This window comes from Xenopus laevis, chromosome 4L, assembly GCF_017654675.1.
Source record: "Xenopus laevis strain J_2021 chromosome 4L, Xenopus_laevis_v10.1, whole genome shotgun sequence".
NCBI lineage: Eukaryota > Metazoa > Chordata > Amphibia > Anura > Pipidae > Xenopus > Xenopus laevis.
In genome coordinates this window covers 69,521,377-69,541,389 of record NC_054377.1, presented here as the reverse complement: position 1 = coordinate 69,541,389, position 20,013 = coordinate 69,521,377, and the positions used below count along the sequence as shown (strand labels likewise).

The window sequence follows — 20,013 nt, the reverse complement described above, 5'->3', positions numbered from 1 at the left end:
ATAAGGGGTCCCATAGTTCAAACTACAAGAGATTAAGAATATCCTTGCCCAAAATATGCCAAATTGCTTTACATACAAAGTTGCTGTACTTACAGAGAAAGAGTAAAATTCCTCTCTGCATTGTCACTTTGACAACAACAATTCTGTTGAAGTTAGTCCTGCATATTAAATGGGGGAAGCCAAAATGAATCGCGTAGATAATCCCTTTCTGTGTATGTCCAGTGATAGATGCCTTATGGATTGTTTCCTTTACCTGCTGAACCAGAAACAAAACAGTCATTGTCACCATTTCTATACGATGAGTATAACAGCAGCAGATGAGCACAGAATAAATCAGTTAGCTTGATATTTATACACTCTGCTGTTATAATGTAATACAGAAAAAGTTGACCCCTGTTTGATACAAGTTAAAGACAAATGCATCGTATTCTAAATGACTTATTTGTTATCTGATGTGTAAAGTGAGACCTGCAGCCCTACTGGACCTGTGTCGACCTTGGCTACTGCATAGAAGATTTTTTTTTGGAGAGGGAATTTTACAGAGTACATAACAGAGTACATAACGTAGAGAGAAGCTGAGCAAGCACAACTTCTGACATGAGAGTAGTACACTGAAAAAGCAGGTGTCTCTCTAGGACTTGATCAGAGATGTCAGTAACCATATCTAATTTCTACAATAATGGGGGATGGGGTATCTGTTACCTAAGGAGTAAGGACCCATTACTACAGGGCTAAAATGAAAAACTTAATGCCAGTATGATTTAAGCAAAGTACAGTTCCAAACGATATGTGCCTATATCCACATCATATCTCTAGCACATCACTTCCCCTATTCATTACATCACCGCCTCTGGGAGTGATGTCATACCTTCAGAATCGCAGACTGACCCCCTCAACTCGGCTACCAAATGTATGCAGGTAATCTCTGTCTGCTGCTGGGGAGGTTTTTTTTTAATCTTTCTAAAAATAAAATTAGCAAATATATAGGCACCACAAAGCTATTGCCCTGGGCACATGCCCCTTGGTGCCTATATATAAATATGGTCCTGAGTGTTGACAATTCCGTATTCAGAGTCCATTTTATTAGGAAGGTCAGAGAGAAGGGCTTGAAAAATTGTGTGGCCCACTGAAGCAACGCAGGAATGTTGAGACTGGCCATTTTTTAGTTGCCTTCAAACAATATCCCAATAGAAGCTTATTTATAAGACTACTGGAGTTTCTTTTTACAATGACTGTAAATAACTGTAAGCCCTTTTGACTAAACATTGGATTTACTGAGGAGGACCCATTTCTGTGGGGGTTTATCCTGTTTGTTTCCCGTTGCTTCCAGGAACAGGTAACTCTATATTTGAAGCTGAGCATAGGTTTTGCATGTTTTTTTCCCTTTTATTTTATAAACTGTTTGTATTTTGTTGCTTCTGATGAAGTGACATAATGGTCACGAAACGCGTCAAGCGCACATCCCCTGACCGCTGGTGATTTTAATCTATATCTAATAAAGCATTTACGGTTTTAATGCTGGTTCCCTGAGTTTCTACTGTTCCGGTGGAGTCCGTCCCTGATTTTTTGCAAGTTGTATTTTTTAATGTATTTCTTTTTGTAACATATTATTGTTCATTTGAACTGTTATACTATATACCACAACGTTACACAGCCACTTATTGCCATTGTATAAGTAAATAGCCGTTGGATATAATTCTTCTCTATAAGCACATCTGCACTTTATCATGTTCTTTATCATGTTCTTACTACTATCATATCACCATGATACACCCAACATGTCTGACATTTAGCATTATTTACTTAACATATTACATAAGCTGAGTGTGCACTGTCTTGTCCCTGCACTGTGCTGTCCTGTCTTGCAGGAGTTGCACTTGCGTTTGTCTGTTGTTACATCTATGTTGTGTGTAGCACCATGGTCCTAGAGGAACGTTGTTTAGTTTCACTGTGTACTGTACAAACGTATATGGATGAAATGACAATAAACTCTCTCTTGACTATACTTTTAATAATATTAAATATAAAGTATAGTAAGTATGTCTTTGATGCTCTAAACAACTCCAGAAACGTATAACTATGAGCCTTAGGCCTCTGCATGCTGCATGTTGATTAATCAATTGATTTCTGTAGGAAGCGAGTGTGTCTTAAGTATATTAGCCCTTCCACTACTAGAGTGCCTGATCTCTCTCTCATCGCCAGGGTATGTGAAGTGCTGGCAGAAAGTTTTGTATGAGTAGCCACACCGCAAGTCACGTACAGCTGGAAGTGCCATAATCATGTCAAACAGTATAATTGAACTTTTTTACAAAGTTTGTGGTCACACAAGAAAATTATTTTCCTACGGAATATTGTATTTTCTACTTCATGTGCTGCCCCTTATTGTGAGCTAACTATTGCTGCTAAGACTGAAGTGATACAGCTGGGGTAACTGGTAAATGCCATGTGTGTATATGACTAATATGAATAAAGTGAATATGCAGACACTAATTAAGCAAACCACATTCAGCAGCAGCTAAGGGCAGATATTGAAAGGATTATTTATGGCTGTGTTCCTTCAGTTGCTAGGCTGTATGTTCCATCCATCTATCTGCCTATGTAACATAACACATATTTCTGCTTTCGTGACCTCACTCACAGACAGTGCTGTGTCTGTTTTGTTTGGGCCGTCTATCTTCTGTTAGTTGGCTACATAACATAGGCATAAGCTGGTTTCCAAGGCAGGTGACCAATTGGGCACTCATATAGTAACACATACTCTGTACTTTACCTGGGCTGTACCCATGCTTTGCTTTCCTCTTAATATAATTTTAAATGCGTTGTAACCATTTATCTAATCAACTGCAAAGAATTAAGCAATGAGTACTACACCCGAACTGCCAGTTACTAAGTTCACTTCTTTCTGCTTTAATAGTCTTTGTTCCTTATTCTTCTTTTGTAAAATTCTACATGCATTAAATCAGACCATGAATGTGTGATTGGTCAATACTGCAGTTATAGTTTTATGTAAAAATTTCTCACCTCAAAAAGTCCAAGCAGTACACTACCAAATCTCCAAAGCACTGCTCCACAAAACTGCATACTTCTGATTTCAAGGCCAAACATTCTACTAACAGTAGGTTTACCCTACAAAACTACACATTTTTGAAAAGAAAAGGTTCTGATGAATCCAAAATGGGTAAATATACCTTTGCAGTCCAAACTACCAAGCCGTAATTCTTTCCTAAACTTATTTTTTAATTAAAATTTGTGAATTTTTTTAAAAACAGCCTCAAAGTTTCCAGTCTACAGCATCATATCTCACACATATCATTAGGTAACAAGCTTTGTGTGAAATAATATGAAGGCTGGACAACTGGATCCTGCAACGCTGGTGAATATCTGCGACGTTCTCCTGTGCAAGTCTCTTCCTGTGATGCTCACGTCGTGGGACCAGTGTGGCAGCCTCCTTGGCTCATTGCCTTGGGGTTTGTATCACTGCCTAATCCTCTATGGAAGCGGCAAAAGCCGCAGATGCAGAGGGTAATGCTCTAAAAGGGTAGAATGTATCTACTACATTCTTGGCGCTTAGAACACTTGTCTGCTAGCCCATATGTGCTTGGCAGGCAAAGTGTTAAATGCCTGTGTCCACTATTAATATTATCTCTAAAATGTTGATTGCCCAGTCACATTGTGCTTGCACACCATTTTATTTATGCCTTTCTCTTTATGTTCTTAAGTATAACTAAAAAGAAAAACACGTTTGTAAAAGGTTGATCCATTTGTCTAAAAATATGTTGATTGTGAGATACACATCTGCTATGTCTGATAGATTGCATGAGCGCTGGCGTCAACTGTAGTCAAAACAAACTGAATCAGATAAAAGTGGCCATCCCTGAGACAGGCATTGTATGTATGCTATGTCTATGTGACCCAGATTCAACTCTCAGCAGTTTCAAGGAACAGTAACATCAAAAAATGAAAGTGTTTTAAAGTAATAAAAATATAATGCAGTGTTGCCCTGCACTGGTAAAACTGATATGTTTGCTTCAGAAACACTACTATTGTTTATTTAAATAAATTGCTGTGTAGCAATGAGGGCAGCCATCAGGGCCGGATTCACATAGCAGGTGCCCCTAGGCCCGCTGCCATTAATTGCCCCCATCCCCTCCCCTTCCTTTGTGCTGGGGATTCGTGCACATGAAATTTCAAAAACTATTATCTCCTGTGAATCTCCAGTGCTTCTGAACCAATGCAAGTGTGGTTGGGAAGCATGCCGCCCCCTAAAATTCAGCCGTCCTAGGCCCGGGCCTTTGTGGTCTTTCCACAAATCTGGGCCTGGCAGCCATTCAAAGAAGAAAAGGCTCAGGTTACACATTAGATAGCAGATAAGCTCTGTAGAACATAATGGTGTTATCTGTTATCCATTATTTAACCTGTGCCCTATAGCCTTTTTTCAATTTCCACCATTGCTACACAGCAGCTTGTTTATATGAACTATAGTAGTGTTTCTGAAGCAAACACATTAGTTTTACCAAATGAATAAATATATAAATATATATCACATATGAAACGTAACATATACTGTCATATAATCAGATACTATATATAGCTCCATATTACTGCAATCAAATACATAACAGAGGCAGAGAATATCAAGTGTCTGGACTGAGAAAGATGACTTATGTAGTATTAAAGGGGACCTGTCACCCTAAGAAATAATTTCAAATTCTTTTCTTTCTTTTTTTTTTGTATTTCAGAAAGCTTTTATTGAAAAGTGAAAACAATCAAAAATACAAGGAGTAGCATTAATCCTTCAATAAACACGAAATAAGGCAGAAGATTACAAGAGAAACCGAAAAAGAAAAAAGAAAGAAGAGTGAAAAGGTGAGTAGAGGTAAGTGCATATTGAATCAAGAGGTTTCAAATTCTTTTCTATCATGTTAGTTGAGCAAAATAAACTTTACTTACCGTATATACTCGTGTATAAGCCGACCCGTGTATAAGCCGAGGTACCTAATTTACCTAAGAAAACTGGAAAAATGTATTGACTCGTGTATAAGCCTAGGGGCCCCATGTCAGATTTCAAAATGTGAATGTGACCCGGCCGCAACAATTGGGGGACACTGGGCAGGTACCTGTTAAAGGGTCCTCTGTCTACCCCTATTTCATGTTTGCTTCCCTCTGCCACTTCCCCCCCCTGCCCTCCCCATCTGTCGCTCTCCCCACCCCGGCCCTCACGTCTGCTGCTCTTCCCTCTGTCACAGTAAAACGTGGCGGCCATGGGCGCCGCCATTTTGGGAGCGAACGCCGGCAGGGAAGGACGCGCCGCCCGGAGCTCCTGGACCTGCTCCGGGCGGCGACACAGTCAGTCACAGACAGTCCTGCTGGGGCCGCGGTAGGAGGTATGACCCGCGTATAAGCCGAGTTTGAGTTTTTCAGCACATTTTGGGTGCTGAAAAACTCGGCTTATACGCGAGTATATACGGTACACTGTATTTATTATTTAAATTTTGTTTCCTTCTGTCTTGGAATTATACAATCACAGCAAACAGGCCGCAGCCATTTTGTGGACACAGTTATTAAGAGAAATTGTGTATCACCCCAAAATCTTGTGTATGCACCAGAATGGGGGACCTAATGTCCATGTGCAGTGCCCTACACAATTATAGAGCCTGAGGAGGGAAGGGGGAATGTGTGGAGTGCAGTGACACGTAGGAAGTGCTGAATGGAAAGTGAAAGTAATTGACTGCCCCTCCTCTATGCCACGGGCATAGAGGCGGGGCAGGTAATATTTTATTGACAGTTTAGATATTTAAACACCTTTATAACAGGTATGGATGTTTTAATGAAAAAAAATTTGGGGGTTTCATATTATAATTTGAAAAGGACTTTCATTATGCAGCTTTTTATGTATAGGTGACAGGTCCACTTTAAAGGATAAAATATAACACTTTCAAACAGGCAAACAACACTTTAAGGAAGGGCATGTTCATGCTGCTGAGGATGCACCTCTGATTCTGTCTCCTGCACAAGGTCAGACTGGGCCGGCGGGTCACTGGGAAAAAACCCGGTGGCCCCCGGCTCTTGTGGGCCCCTTCGGCCCAGATCTGCACCCAGATCTGAGATTTGCAGGGTCATTCCTGCCGCTCCTTCCTGTTGCACCAGCCCAAAAAACATAGTGTGCGGCAGGGCAGCAGGGGGGACATCAGCCCTGGTGGGCCCCAGGCCCCCCAGTCCGACTCTGCACCTGCATCATATAAATTGTGTGGCGTCTGCATTATTACGCATGAGCTGGGAAGCCATGTGGTCCAAAAGTTGGATATTTAAACCCCACTGATATCAATAGACGTTGCAAGTTTTGTGGGCTATTGCCTGGACACTGAACCTTGCACCTTGAAATGAACTTTAGACATTTTTTCCTATTAACCGTGCATGCGCCAGTATTTATCTTGAGCCTTTCTTTGTTACCTTTCTTTTGTGCTTTTGCCTAATTTCTGTTAACCATGCCTGTGCCTCAGTAAAGGACTTACTCCCAGATTTCCACCTTGGCCTCCTACTAGGTCCCTACTCCAAAGGTATATCATAGTAGCACCTTTAAGGGCTATGGCCTGCACGTGCGAATTAGAAAGTGGTATTTCATCCATTGTAATGATGTGTATATAACTTAAAGATTTCCTTAGTGTTGTGTGTGTGTGTTGAAGTACAGGAATTTTTGCTTGAATCAAAATTATAAACCCTAACCCCTTTCTAACAGCAGGAATGTATGCTGGAATTAAAGTTATAAACTAACCCTAACCCCTTTCTAACAGCAGGAATGTTCCCTCAGTATAACAGATGGTATAGAACCGAAAGAAAAAAGATTCTTTAATGTCCACTGCTAAGAAGAGATTATGCTTTTCCTGATATTTAGAGATCAATTTTGTAGCAATGTAATGAGGGAAGTTATGATAATGTACAATAAATATTCAGATAATTTTACGCAACAGCACACCTGACTCTTACTTCAGTGCAGCTGGGTGCTTAGCTTGACACCCACCCATTACCAAGTAGCAAAAACTGACCAGCACAACAAGACTGTCATAACTAAATAAAGGCAAGAGAGATATTCACATTCACTGCTGCCACTAGGAGGGCACTGGTGGTACTGTTGTAGTGGGCCTGGGCCTAAAGGGGGACTCAGCTGTGCTGCACTTTTTGAATTAGCCGTGCCCCCCCCCCTTGACAGCAGAGAAGTCATGCACCAAAGAAGCGCAGAAGCACCGAAGACTCAAAGCCATGAACAGAGTCAAAGCCGCTAAAAGACCCAAAGCCACAAAAAGACCCGAAGTTGAAGTACTGAAGCCGCGAAAAGACCCAGAACCACAAAGGAGCCAAAGCTGAAGCAATGAAAAGACCCGAACCATGAAAGGAGCCTAAGGTGAGTTCCACTGAACACCAATGTGGTTTTTTTTTTTAAATTTTATTAAACCCCTGGCCACCAATGTATTATTTTTTAAAACTTCAGTTTTATTTGCAATATTTGAAAAGAGAAATGGTCATGCAATGACATATACGACATCATAGGGATATGATTTCTCACACGCAGAGGACATCTCAATATGAAAAGTACAATTGCAGATAAAATCAACCTCCAACAGATAAACATGTCAGCTAACCAATGTATTATTTTAATACTCTATAGGCCTCTGGCCACCAATATTTTTTTTAAATATTCTATGGGGACCCTGACCACCAATGTTTCTTTTTGATTTGTATGTGGCCATGGCCACCAATGTTTTAATAAAAAATGTTAAACATATATACCGTAACAATATTTTGTTATATACAGGGCCTAGTGATTTCTGATGCATGTTCACATTGCATGGTCTTGTTCTGCCGATCAATTATTTGGTTATACAGATATGAGACCTGTTATCCAGAATGCTCGGGACCTAAGTTTTTCCAGATAACATATCTTTCCATAATTTGGATTTTCATATGTAAAGTCTACTAAAAAATCATGTAAATATGAAATAAACCCAATAGACTGGTGTTGCTTCCAATAAGGATTATTATATCTTAGTTTGAAGTACAAGGTACTGCTTTATTATTACAGAGAAAAAAAGAAATCATTTAAAAAATTTGGATAAAATGGAATCTATGGGAGACGGCCTTTCCATAATTCAGAGCTTTCTATATAATGGGTTTTCCCGATAACAGATCCCATACCTGTAATAAATATTCGTCCCAGATGCTTTTATTTGCTGTCTGTTGACTCCAACAACATTAAACCGAAAAAACACCAGCATTGTGTGTGGTCCACAATAACTGTCCTGATAGAATCAAAAAGAATATTAAAACACATTCAGCATGATTTACACAAGGAATTATAGGGAATTTCTTCCTTATTTGATAACTAAGCACAGAGACAAAACTGAAAATAATTAATCCCAGAAAACAGCCCAAGTTTAAAACACTTAATCAGTCAGGGCCAGATTTACTACTACTATATGGCGTCCCTAGGACAGAGAGAGCACTAGCACCTCAGATCTGTCCATGCTGGTTGCACCCTCACTCCCTCCACTGCTTGTACCCCAAAACAGAGTGCATTTTCTGGCATAGGCCTTACTGGCATTCCCATTAATCTGGCCCTTTTTGCAATTAACTAAATAATATACAAAGTGCTGAACATACATTCTATAGGCAAGGGAATGAACACAACTAGACAAAATAAATATATATATTTATACGTATTAAAGATAAAGGAAATTTATAATCCCTGTGACATACAATAGGCACCACCCCTGATTACCTGATACAGGTGTAGTAAACTATGGCAACCCATGATATGAATGTTTATTAACAGATGACCAGTAGATGCTACTGCAGATTGTATTAGCTGATAAGAACTGTAGCAAAATGTTGCACCTTATATTACATATCCCCCAAAGTAGGAAGGAGGGCCCTGTCCAATGAAGCTTACAGTTATAGTAAAACTGCAAGTATTTAATTACCGGTAAAATATCTATTGGAATAGTCATTAACAATGTTTGGCACTAATATATTTCTTATAACAGGCATCTTTTGGAAAGATTCACTTCCACCTTTTCATAGGGAAGGAATTGTCAATTATTGACAAATAATTATTGCCAATGAACAGTAAATATAGTGGCTCAGTGGGTAGTGTGTCTTCCTCGCAGCACTAGGGTCCTAAGACCCTTAATTAAATTAATTTAATTAAAGCAATACTTCCATGGGAATTTATTTTTTTCAAAACACATCAGTCGATAGTGCTTCTCCAGCAGAATTCTCAAAAGAGCATATTTTTTTAGATTTAATTTTGAAATCTGACATGGGGCTAGACATATTGTCAGTTTCCCAGCTGCCCCCAGTCATGTGACTTGTGCTGTGATAAACTTCAGTCACTCTTTACTGCTGTACTGCAAGTTGGAGTGATATCACCCCCCCCAGCAACCTAACAACAGAACAATGGGAAGGTAAACAGATAACAGCTCCCTGGTAGATCTAAGAACAACACTCAATAGTACTCAGGTCCCACTGCAACATATTAAAGGGATACTGTCATGGTAAAAAAAAAAATTCAGAATGAATCAGTTAATAGTGCTGCTCCAGAAGAATAATGCACTGAAATCCATTTCTCAAAAGAGCAAACAGATTTTTTTATATTCAATTTTGAAATCTGACATGGGGCTAGACATATTGTCAGTTTCCCAGCTGCCCCAAGTCATGTGATCTGATAAACTTCAATCACTCTTTACTGCTGTACTGCAAGTTGGAGTGATATGACCCCCTCCCTTTCCCCCCCCCAGCAGCCAAATAAAAGAGCAATGGGAAGGTAACCAGATAACTGCTTCCTAACACAAGATAACAGCTGCCTGGTAGATCTAAGAACAACACTCAATAGTAAAAACCCATGTCCCACTGAGACACATTCAGTTACATTGAGAAGGAAAAACAGCAGCCTGCCAGAAAGCATTTCTCTCCTAAAGTGCAGGCACAAGTCACATGACCTGGGGCAGCTGGGAAATTGACAAAATGTCTAGCCCCATGTCAGATTTCAAAATTGAATATAAAAAAAATCTGTTTGCTCTTTTGAGAAATTGATTTCAGTGCAGAATTCTGCTGGAGCAGCACTATTAACTGATGCGTTTTGAAAAAAAAACATGTTTTCCGATGACAGGATCCCTTTAAGTTACAATCAGTAGAAGAAACAACAGCCTGCCAGAAAGCAGTTCCATCCTAAAGTGCTGGCTCTTTCTAAAAGCACATGACCAGGCAAAATTACCTGAGATGGCTACACACCAATATTACAACAAAAAAAAAATACACTTGCTGGTTCAGAATGACATTTTATGTGGTAGAGTGAATTATTTGCAGTGTAAATAGTGTAATTTAGAAATAAAAACATCATAAAAATCATAACAGAATCCCTTTAAGTACAGTTTTCCATGGTGGCATTTGGACAGAATAGAAGGTAATCCAATTTTTTCATAATGCGCTGGAAAGATAACTATATTGTTTATGACAATTTCAAATCAAGGTCATTAAGGTAGAGATGATACAGGACAACTGGGTTCCCAGGAATGCTGTATAGTTAATTAGGCAGTTGTCAAGGTACATGGTGCTAGACTGTACAGAATGCTCGGAATTTCCAAAAGAGCAGGGTTGGCAAGGTTATTATAGAACAATGCTGGATTGAATAGCTTGCATTAGTTGTTAGGGAATCAGCTTTTCTATGTAGTTGGTTCTTAATGGTGTGAATGGAAGGTGAACCTTATTGAGCTTGGCAGAAATAATGCAGGAAAGATTGGATTAGACCTTGCTGTAATTTAGAAGTAGAGACATATTCCATCTGATACAACTCAGATTACTCAGAATGCTCTTTTTGTAAAAAAAGAGCATTTTTCTCCTTTTGTTTCCATGCTATTAGCATATGTACAGCTTCCATCAACACCTACACAATTTTCATGATTTGTTACTTTCAACCGCCCAAGTGTCCAGGACAGTAATTTTTATCCATAATTCACTCACCGTTTATTCTACATATCATCAGTTTAAACTGTTTCCAAAAATTCCCGGTTTCCTTGTTATTAAAAAAAGTGCACATTTTTGTTTATTTTGCAGTGTTTATAAAGTACCACTTGTGACTGAGTCATATAATAAATCAGCCTTGTAATTATTGAGCCCTTTATTTTGTAATATACACAGGAAACAGACAGGGAGAGCAAACTTCCTGCAAAATGCCCAGGCGACTAGAGGTTACTGTTTTCCTTAAAACTCTATAGATACAGGCCTCTCACAGTTTTGCTGCCGAAAATAGCAGGAAAATGAAATCTACATATGTGAGGCAGAGGAATAGTCACTTAATCATTGTTGTTTCACTTGCCTTCAGTTTGACAGGCAGAAATAACCATCTGGAATAATTGTCAGTATTCCCGGTTGTAACATTCTGTATAATCTTTTGGGTAATGCAGACATAACAACACACATCAAAATAGATAGTTTTTCTGAGGAAAATTATGATCTAATGCTATGTAAGAAAACATGTATTGCAAAAGCTTCTCTCTGTATTTTAATATTTACCAATCATTGGGGCAACAGCAGGCACTCACAGATCCCACATGCCTATGTCCAAGTGCCTAAGTGCATGAAACACGTAAGGCATTTTCGTGTATTAATTTACTTTGTGGCCTGAAATTAAGTTCTCAGTTCTTTTACAAGCCTGTTTTGGGATCTGTGAGTGCTTGCTGTCTTCTGTTTTGGTTGGATACCTTCACCTTGAGCTGTAGGTCTGGGGCATCTGCACCAAGATCACACGTACTACTGGTGAGATTAGAAATTTATTGGCCTTGCATTGGGAATTTCTTTCTTTGAATGTATCGTTTATAACAGTCTGTATATAGTACCAAATGGAAATATGCGTGTTGTTCCAAGTCAGAGTTTGCCACCAATTAGAGATTAAAAACACCCACGTGCAGGATAGGAAAGAATCAGAATAATAAGAATTAATGCCCTCTCCATTGTAAGGTCTGGGAGCAGCCAGTTGAATGCTTGGGTCCCAACTATTACAGTGTAAAGTAAAACTGCAGCATGAAAGATTATGAATGTTGATTTAATTATTTCGAAGGATACAATGGAAGGTAAAGTTTCAGAAGAAAAGACAGTGGCCTTTCTCAGCGCACTCTAACAAAATAATAAAAGTCATTTTTTTCTACTAGCCTTAAAGGGCAATTAAAGTTTAAAATGGAGTGAGGCTAGAAATGATGTATTTTGTATACTAAACTTAAACGTGAACCTACTGAACCAGAAGTCTAATCAAACAAATGATTTATGCTTTGTAACTTTGTTAAACATCATTGCAAGACCAAGACTGTGAACATGCTCAGTGTGGTCTGGGCTGCTTAGGGATCGTCATAAATCATCAAAACAGCATGAGTCAAATAATATCTGCCCGAAGCCGATACAGCAAGACAGATTAATAATCAGAATATGCAGACTGCACTGGGTCCTGTGTTGTCATGTGGATTTTATAATTTTTTGTATTGTTTAATACAAACTTTTTCCAACTCTGCAGAACCAGTGGCTGCAGCAAAATAATCCTCCAAATAGAATCCTAGTTTATCTGTTTAAATCTGGCTCCATGATCTTTGTCCCTGCAGCTGGAGTTGGAAACATTAAAAGGGATGTAAAGGCAAAAATATAATCCAATACAAATCTCTACACAGTCGCCGACTGCTCTACAGGGAAAAAACCAAAGCTGCTTGAGTTCTGCATGGCTGGGAAGTAAGGCGGGGGCTCCCCCTGCTATTCATAAGTATGATTGTTTCTCTGCACAACAGTTAGGCACAATCTGACAATTCCTATCCACAGCAGTAAATGAAGGGAGAATTTCACTGCATACAATCAGGTTTCTTATAAAAAACGGTACACATTTTTCATTTAAGGTATATTTGTGATAGGTTTCTTTTTCATTAAAGAAAGTAAAAATGGAATTTAACTTTTGTGTCTTTACATACCCTTTAATGTGAAGGTGCCCATGAGAGAGCATATATTGAGTGCATTCAATTGGCACATGGATGGGACTAAAATTATTGCCTTTCCAAATTAATATCTTAGCATAACTATAGATATATGAATATATATACACATTAAGGCTAGTAGAACACATTTAGTTTTATTATATATAAATGCACTGCTGTCCAGGGATCACTGTACAGCTCACTGTAAAAACAGCATAATGATAAAAGGATAGCCACTTACACTTGAATGGTTACTTGTGCATTCCTATTCTTAACATGTGGGAACACACAAATTAACAGAGCCCATTTCTTAACATTGGGCATGTACAGATGAGAATATAGTGAAGCTCTGAGCAAACATGAGATGCTGCATGTTGCTCAGCATAGTCCTGGCAGAACATATAAGAAGCCATAGTACAGAATTCTACAAGTAAATGCTCATTTAAAGCTCACTTAATATGAGAACATAGATAACATTTTGATATACTTTATAACACTGAAAGATGCCCAATTGTTAGCCTTGTTTGTCTATAGACAGCTATATCCACATATACTGCTTCACTGTTGTGATCTGTGGAGAAAGATGAAGGGAAACATCATCCAAATTTTATTACTCTAGATTTCTTCAATCCTATGCAAGCTCAGAAACATAATATTTAGAAGGTGAAAAGACAAGGAAAGGTAGAATCGTTGAGGGGTGCTACCATGTTATTTTAAAGTGATTTTAATCACTTACGTCAGACCTTGGACTGGAGATCCTTTTCTTCTACACTAGCTTGTGGTACTTTTCTTCTTAGCACCACACTGAACTAGAATTGAGACTATTAAGAAAAAACCTTCATTAACTGAAAAAAATAGCAGTTCAGAAGCTCTGCTTTTTCTCTGTTCTCATCAACCAACTGACCCTGCGGCGATATAAAGGGTTCCACCCCATCCTGCTTAATTTCTTTACTGTTTACATATAGTTTAGTTTATACACTAAATGGCAATGTGTTGGGAGTTTCCTTAAATGAAAAGGATCTAGGGGTCTTTGTAGATAACACGTTGTCTAATTCTGGGCAGTGTCATTCTGTGGCTACTAAAGCAAATAAAGTTCTGTCTTGCATAAAAAAGGGCATTAACTCAAGGGATGAAAACATAATTATGCCTCTTTATAGGTCCCTGGTAAGGCCTCATCTGGAGTATGCAGTTCAGTTTTGGACTCCAGTCCTTAAGAGGGATATAAATGAGCTGGAGAGAGTGCAGAGACGTGCAACTAAATTGGTTAGAGGGACGGAAGACTTAAATTATGAGGGTAGACTGTCAAGGTTGGGGTTGTTTTCTCTGGAAAAAGGCGCTTGCGAGGGGACATGATTACACTTTACAAGTACATTAGAGGACATTATAGACAAATGGCAGGGGACCTTTTTACCCATAAAGTGGATCACCGTACCAGAGGCCACCCCTTTAGACTAGAAGAAAAGAACTTTCATTTGAAGCAACGTAGAGGGTTCTTCACAGTCAGGACAGTGAGGTTGTGGAATGCACTGCCGGGTGATGTTGTGATGGCTGATTCAGTTAATGCCTTTAAGAATGGCTTGGATGATTTTTTGGACAGACATAATATTAAAGGCTATTGTGATACTAAACTCTATAGTTAATATAGGTATGGGTATATAGAATTTTAATTAAAAGTAGGGAGGGGTGTGTGTATGGATGCTGGGTTTTCATTTGGAGGGGTTGAACTTGATGGACTTTGTCTTTTTTCAACCCAATTTAACTATGTAACTATGTAACTATGTAACTATATATTTAAAAAATATTTTTGGATTCATTTTACTCCTCGCTGCAATAGCATGTTTATTTGGAGCATTTTTGGGACCTTTAATGCAGTTTTTAACTATTAGGAGAATTTAACTATAAGGAGATTGTTTAATTGCTTTATTAAAGTATATCACTAACCTTTATCTGATTTTCCAAATGAATGGAGCAAAAACCATATTATGTTGTAATTGTAATGCCCTATAAAGTATTATATTTACATATATTTACATTCTGGGCTCCTCGCATGTTCACTGTTAACTTTTAATATGAAATAAAAGCGATATTTTCAGACTAATTGCAAATGATCTTTATGTATTCCTTTTGTATTTTTTAAATGATTTTACTTTTATTAATTATTTAATTGTCCAGCTTCTCTCCAGTTCGGAATTTCGACAGATATCTGGTTGCTATGGTCCAATTTACCCTAGCAACCAGGCAGTGGCTTGCATGAGAGACTGAAATATTTAAAAAATGCAGCCATTTTTTGGCTGCGGGGGGCAGTAAGTCCAATTAGAGAGCTGAAAGGAGGCAGAAGAGGAAAAGCAAGTAATTCAAATAATTAAAACTATAAAAATGAGGACCAATTGAATATTTGCTAATAGGCTATTTTATAACAAAAAAAGTAAACTCCCCCTTTAATTACCTATTACAACACTCATACTAGTAGCTATTGTGTGTCTTCATTTAATAGGCTTCCATTTCCTTTTTTGTCTGTTAGTTTTGCCTGCAGATGCCCCTCTTATATTTACAGTATTTTTGCATTATGTATATTGGAAAAATATTTGATTGTAGGATTGAGATACTTTTATATTTTACTTTTTTTTCTGCAACCTACAAAACTGTTAATAAATCTATTACTCAAGCCCTCCCATAGTCTAAATTCTGAAACTCAGAATTCTACACAGACATCATTATTCTAGTGAATGATATTATTGTGGGGTTGGCTGGTCCAGACAAAGAACACATATAGTATGCAGATTGCAATAGAACAAAGTCAGTTTAGCAATGTCTGGAGCATATTTATAATCAAAGGGTTCGCAAATCTCTGGTATTTCCCTTGTTAAATCTACAAATAAAAACGAGAACTTGTGCAGACATGAAAACAAAGCATTGATTGTTTATAAAATATAGCTGAATGCTTTGAAGTTTATCAGAGCACACTTATGGCAACTATGCATTTTCTCAGTTGGTGTATCTTTGGCAGGGGAGAAAATGCCAATCCACTTCTTTCTGCCCCATCATCAATGTGCACGGACAGCAATGGCATTTCTCCATTTGTGCACTAACAAGCGGTTAGAACTAACAGTGGTTTGAATGAGAGAGGTCTAGGCTGGAACAGAAACATGAATTATAAAAAGTAACACTAATACTGCCCATAAGTTGTCATATGATAAACCATAAAATAATTGTAGGGACCTATAGGTTCTGCTAGCCCCTATAGAGTTAATCCCCTACCTTTCCTTTTAGTTTCTCTTATCCTTTGTTATTGGGCAAAGCCCTTGTTAAAGTGTAACTCCCTCACCAATTGGACAAAGAGTGTAATGACACTCCCCTGCCACACTGCTATATAGTGTTGTACAGGGAGTGGCCTCTTCCTCTTTGGCTCCTGGTGCTGCTGCTATGTGAATCCCCATTGAGCCTGGGATCACCATAGGCCCCAGTAAGTCATTTACCCCAAAGGGACCTGACACCTTTGGTGCTTAAGTCGGGACCAGGTAACCCCGTGAACGAGGAACAGCTAGCATAGTAAGCTCCTGTAATAGACTCTCTAGGAGAGTAAGACAGAGAGGTGTAGCAGAAAGAGCAGTTGTCACTCCAACAATGATTTTAGAAGGAAGAAGCTTTCACACAAGGCCTGTTTGCCTTTAGAGCAGGGAACTCAGTTTATAGGCATCTAAAGTACTACTTGTACCCTACCTGATCGATCCCCTCACTGGCAACGTCGGTTAACTGGGAATTGATGTACACCTATCTGCAAATACCTAAAGGAGTCGCTTCTGTCTGACTGTGATCCTTACTATGTCCCAAGTGATTTCCATCTGCTGTATCCAACAACTCCTGCGTGAGTAAACCTGATGTCATTTGCCTCTGGCATAATAAACCATCTCTCTAGTTTACTATTCAAGAACCTCCTGGCGTCCAATTCATTTATTTTACACTAATATGCCTGTGGGTTGTAGTTTTACAACATCTTAAAGGGCAAGCTTCCATTTAGCGGAGGCTCTGCCCTGAGTGTAGTTTCGCAGTGTAACCCATGCTCATACACTAGCTGGACACCTTTAACTATCTATGTACTGAATAGCCCAAGAAAGCATTACATAATATTTACTAATAGAATCGATTTTTGCCTATAAGTGTGAAGAAATCCTAGGATTCCCATAGAAGTCCCTCGTTTTCTTTTTAGCGGAACAATATGACCAACAGACTCCCAAGTTAAATGGAAATCAGCATTGCCATGTTTTTGTTTAATGGATTCAATAACATACGCACCTTTATAAACAAAATAGTATTTACATTCTCAGACAGTTATACAGCATTTTGACACAGACCTTTAACCCTGTGGTAAGTGATCCGCATGTCATCAGATACAAGAGGTAAGATCTTGTCTTGTAAACTCAAGGCTCATTACACCATGACGGTATGGAAAGTGTTACCTCCTGTTGCCTTAAAGTTCCATTTGATACACCAGGACAAATAAGCATGCAAAATATTGTCTTCTTGTAGGTTTTATGGGCCATGAAGCTCTGATTTTCCTGTTTGTAAAAAGGGTCAGTTTTCAGAAATAACCCAGTTCATTATGTTCTCTTTCTTTCTTTCTTTCTTTCTTTCTTTCTTTCTTTCTTTCTTTCTTTCTTTCTTTCTTTCTTTCGCCATGTCATGGTGCGATAAATTGGTATAGGCAACAATGCACAGACAAACATGTTCTCTTACGTTAAAGACCAGTTATGCAGTTATTAAATCTGTTATCTTTAAAACCCTTTATCCAGAAAGTTCTGAATTACAGAACTGCCACTTCCCACAGACTTCATTTTAATCAAATATTTCAAATTTTTCAAAATGATTTCCTTTTTCTCTTTAATAATAAAACAGTACCTTCTACTTGATCCAAACTAAGACATAAAAAATCCTTATTGGTAGCAAAAAATATCCTATTTAGGCTTAGTTATTTATAGCTGATTTAAGGTATGAAGAGCCAAATTACGAAAAGATCCCTTATATAGAACACCCCAGGTCCCAAGCATTCTGGATAACAGATCCTATACCTGTATCAACAATCTGGATAACAACACCACATTCAGTAGCATACAACCTATAAAGGGGAAAGTTGGGATTTGGGTTTATGAAACCTGGTACAGGTATGGGATCTGTTATCCAGAATGCTTGGGACCTGGGGTTTTCCAGATAAGGGATCTTTTGTGTAGTTAAGATCTTCATACCTTAATCTACTAGAAACCCAACAGGATGGTTTTGCTTCCATTAAGGATTAATTATATCTGAGTTTGGAACAAGTACAAACAATTATTTTATTATTAAAGAGAAAAAGGAAATCATTTTTAAACATTTGGATTATTTGGATACAAAGGAGACTATGGGAGATGGCCTTCCAGTAATATGGAGCTTTCTGGATAATAGGTTTCCCGGAAAATCGATTTCATATCTGTACAGCATTAAACTCACAAGTTCTATTGTTTCAAGTAAATGGAATGTTTTTTGTATCTCAGTTAAGTGTAAAGATTGTCACTTTCTCAGCAGCATCCCAGGGCCATATGCTCTGCATGCTAGTGCACTCACCTTGTGCTGTGTGATTGGCTGATCCTCTTACTCTGGTAGCCACTTGGTGCTCTCTCCCTAGATCCTGTTCTCACTTCTGACTTTGTCCTATTCTTGCATGGCGTTCTATATATTCCCTTTAAACCGTGTGTTGGTATGTCATGTCTGAGTCGGATGCTTCCACTGTCTGAATTTCTCTTTCGGTACAGAGGGTAAGAGAAGGGGAGGGCGCAGTAAACAGCAGACATGCAGAGAAAGGAAAGGAAGAGAAGCTGTGACTGTCCCTCCCTCTCCAGCCTTTCCCAGCTGCTCCAGCGTGCTGCTAAATTATCTCAACTTCTGTGGCCCCAGTGTATTCTACAAACTGCAAAGTCATCTCTCTGTACTCTGCCCAAGCCCATAAAGAGACTGGTCTTCTTCCCCCTAAACTGTCTGTAGCTAACAAAAGACGTAGTGCGGCTGCTTTCTTATTTCTTTTCCACAGAAAAGAACAGCACATACTCCCTGTGCTCTGGCTGCAGTCATCCAGCTGATGTCAATATATCCTGATCAGTGAGGTTACACCTTTAATTCCTAAGTATCAACCTCAGACTAACCCCCGTGCCCCCCACTCATAAAGTCCTCTCTGATGCCGCCCCACGTGTGTACTTTTTACGGATCATCAGCGCGAACAGATTATGGAAGGAGGTAAGTAGTGGGAGTGGTGCAGGTAGCATGTCTGTGCCGACGGGGCCCACTGGATTTTTCCCGATATCCCACCGGCCCAGTCCAACCTTGCTAAGTATGACCCATTACTAACCTGTAGACTGTCAAGTTATAAGTACAAGCACCAGAAAACCATAGAAAATACCTTCAATCTGCCTTGTCTGACATTAGCAGCAAAGAGCACACTCCAGCAAAAAAGGACCACACTCAACAGGCTCAGAGCAACTGATTTTAATAAACTAACAAAATAAATTCCAATATTTCGAGCATATTGTGATCTTACTCATGGAACAGAACTAACAAGAGTGTAAGCAGTGCAAACCCTTAAGAACCCTCCCCCTGTGCAGAAAATGGCACCAAAAATCCCATTAATTACATTAAAAACCAGAAGTGGGTGTAAAAACAAAGGAAAACCTTTAAAATAAATAAAATGAAAGAACATGTTAAGTGTAGATACTGAAAGATGTGGAAAGTCAAGTAGTTCAAGCAGCTAGGATTATTCATAACAAAATTCAGTGGAACACAGTACAAATACAGTGGAACACAGTACAAATACAGTGGAACACAGTACAAATACAGTGGAACACAGTACAAATACAGTGGAACACAGTAGCTAGTCTTGTTTCTTGGGAATAACCAGAAAGCCTTGTGAGACAACTGTTTTTGGTGCCATTTTCTGCACAGGGGGAGGATTTTTAAGGGCTTGCACTGCTACATTCTTGTTTGTTTTCTT

The 20,013-nt window shown here is 38.8% G+C and overlaps 1 protein-coding gene across 4 annotated transcripts in view; it reads right to left on the bottom strand.

Annotated features, from left to right (window-relative positions):
• Positions 1–19,054, bottom strand: part of il34.L (interleukin 34 L homeolog) — a 32,218-nt gene extending 13,164 nt beyond the window's left edge. Inside the window, exons 1-3 of one of the 4 annotated variants that reach the window (XM_041590252.1) lie at positions 18,597–19,054; positions 8,191–8,294; positions 94–256 (exon numbers count right to left, since the gene is read on the bottom strand). In XM_041590252.1, coding sequence (XP_041446186.1) covers positions 94–121 — 28 coding nt within the window. In that variant the 5' untranslated portion in view covers positions 122–256; positions 8,191–8,294; positions 18,597–19,054. The remainder of the gene's footprint in view (positions 1–93; positions 257–8,190; positions 8,295–18,596) is intronic. The other 3 variants (XM_018258080.2, XM_041590251.1, XM_018258081.2) reach the window with 3 other exon arrangements.
• Positions 19,055–20,013: the final 959 nt, after the last annotated feature.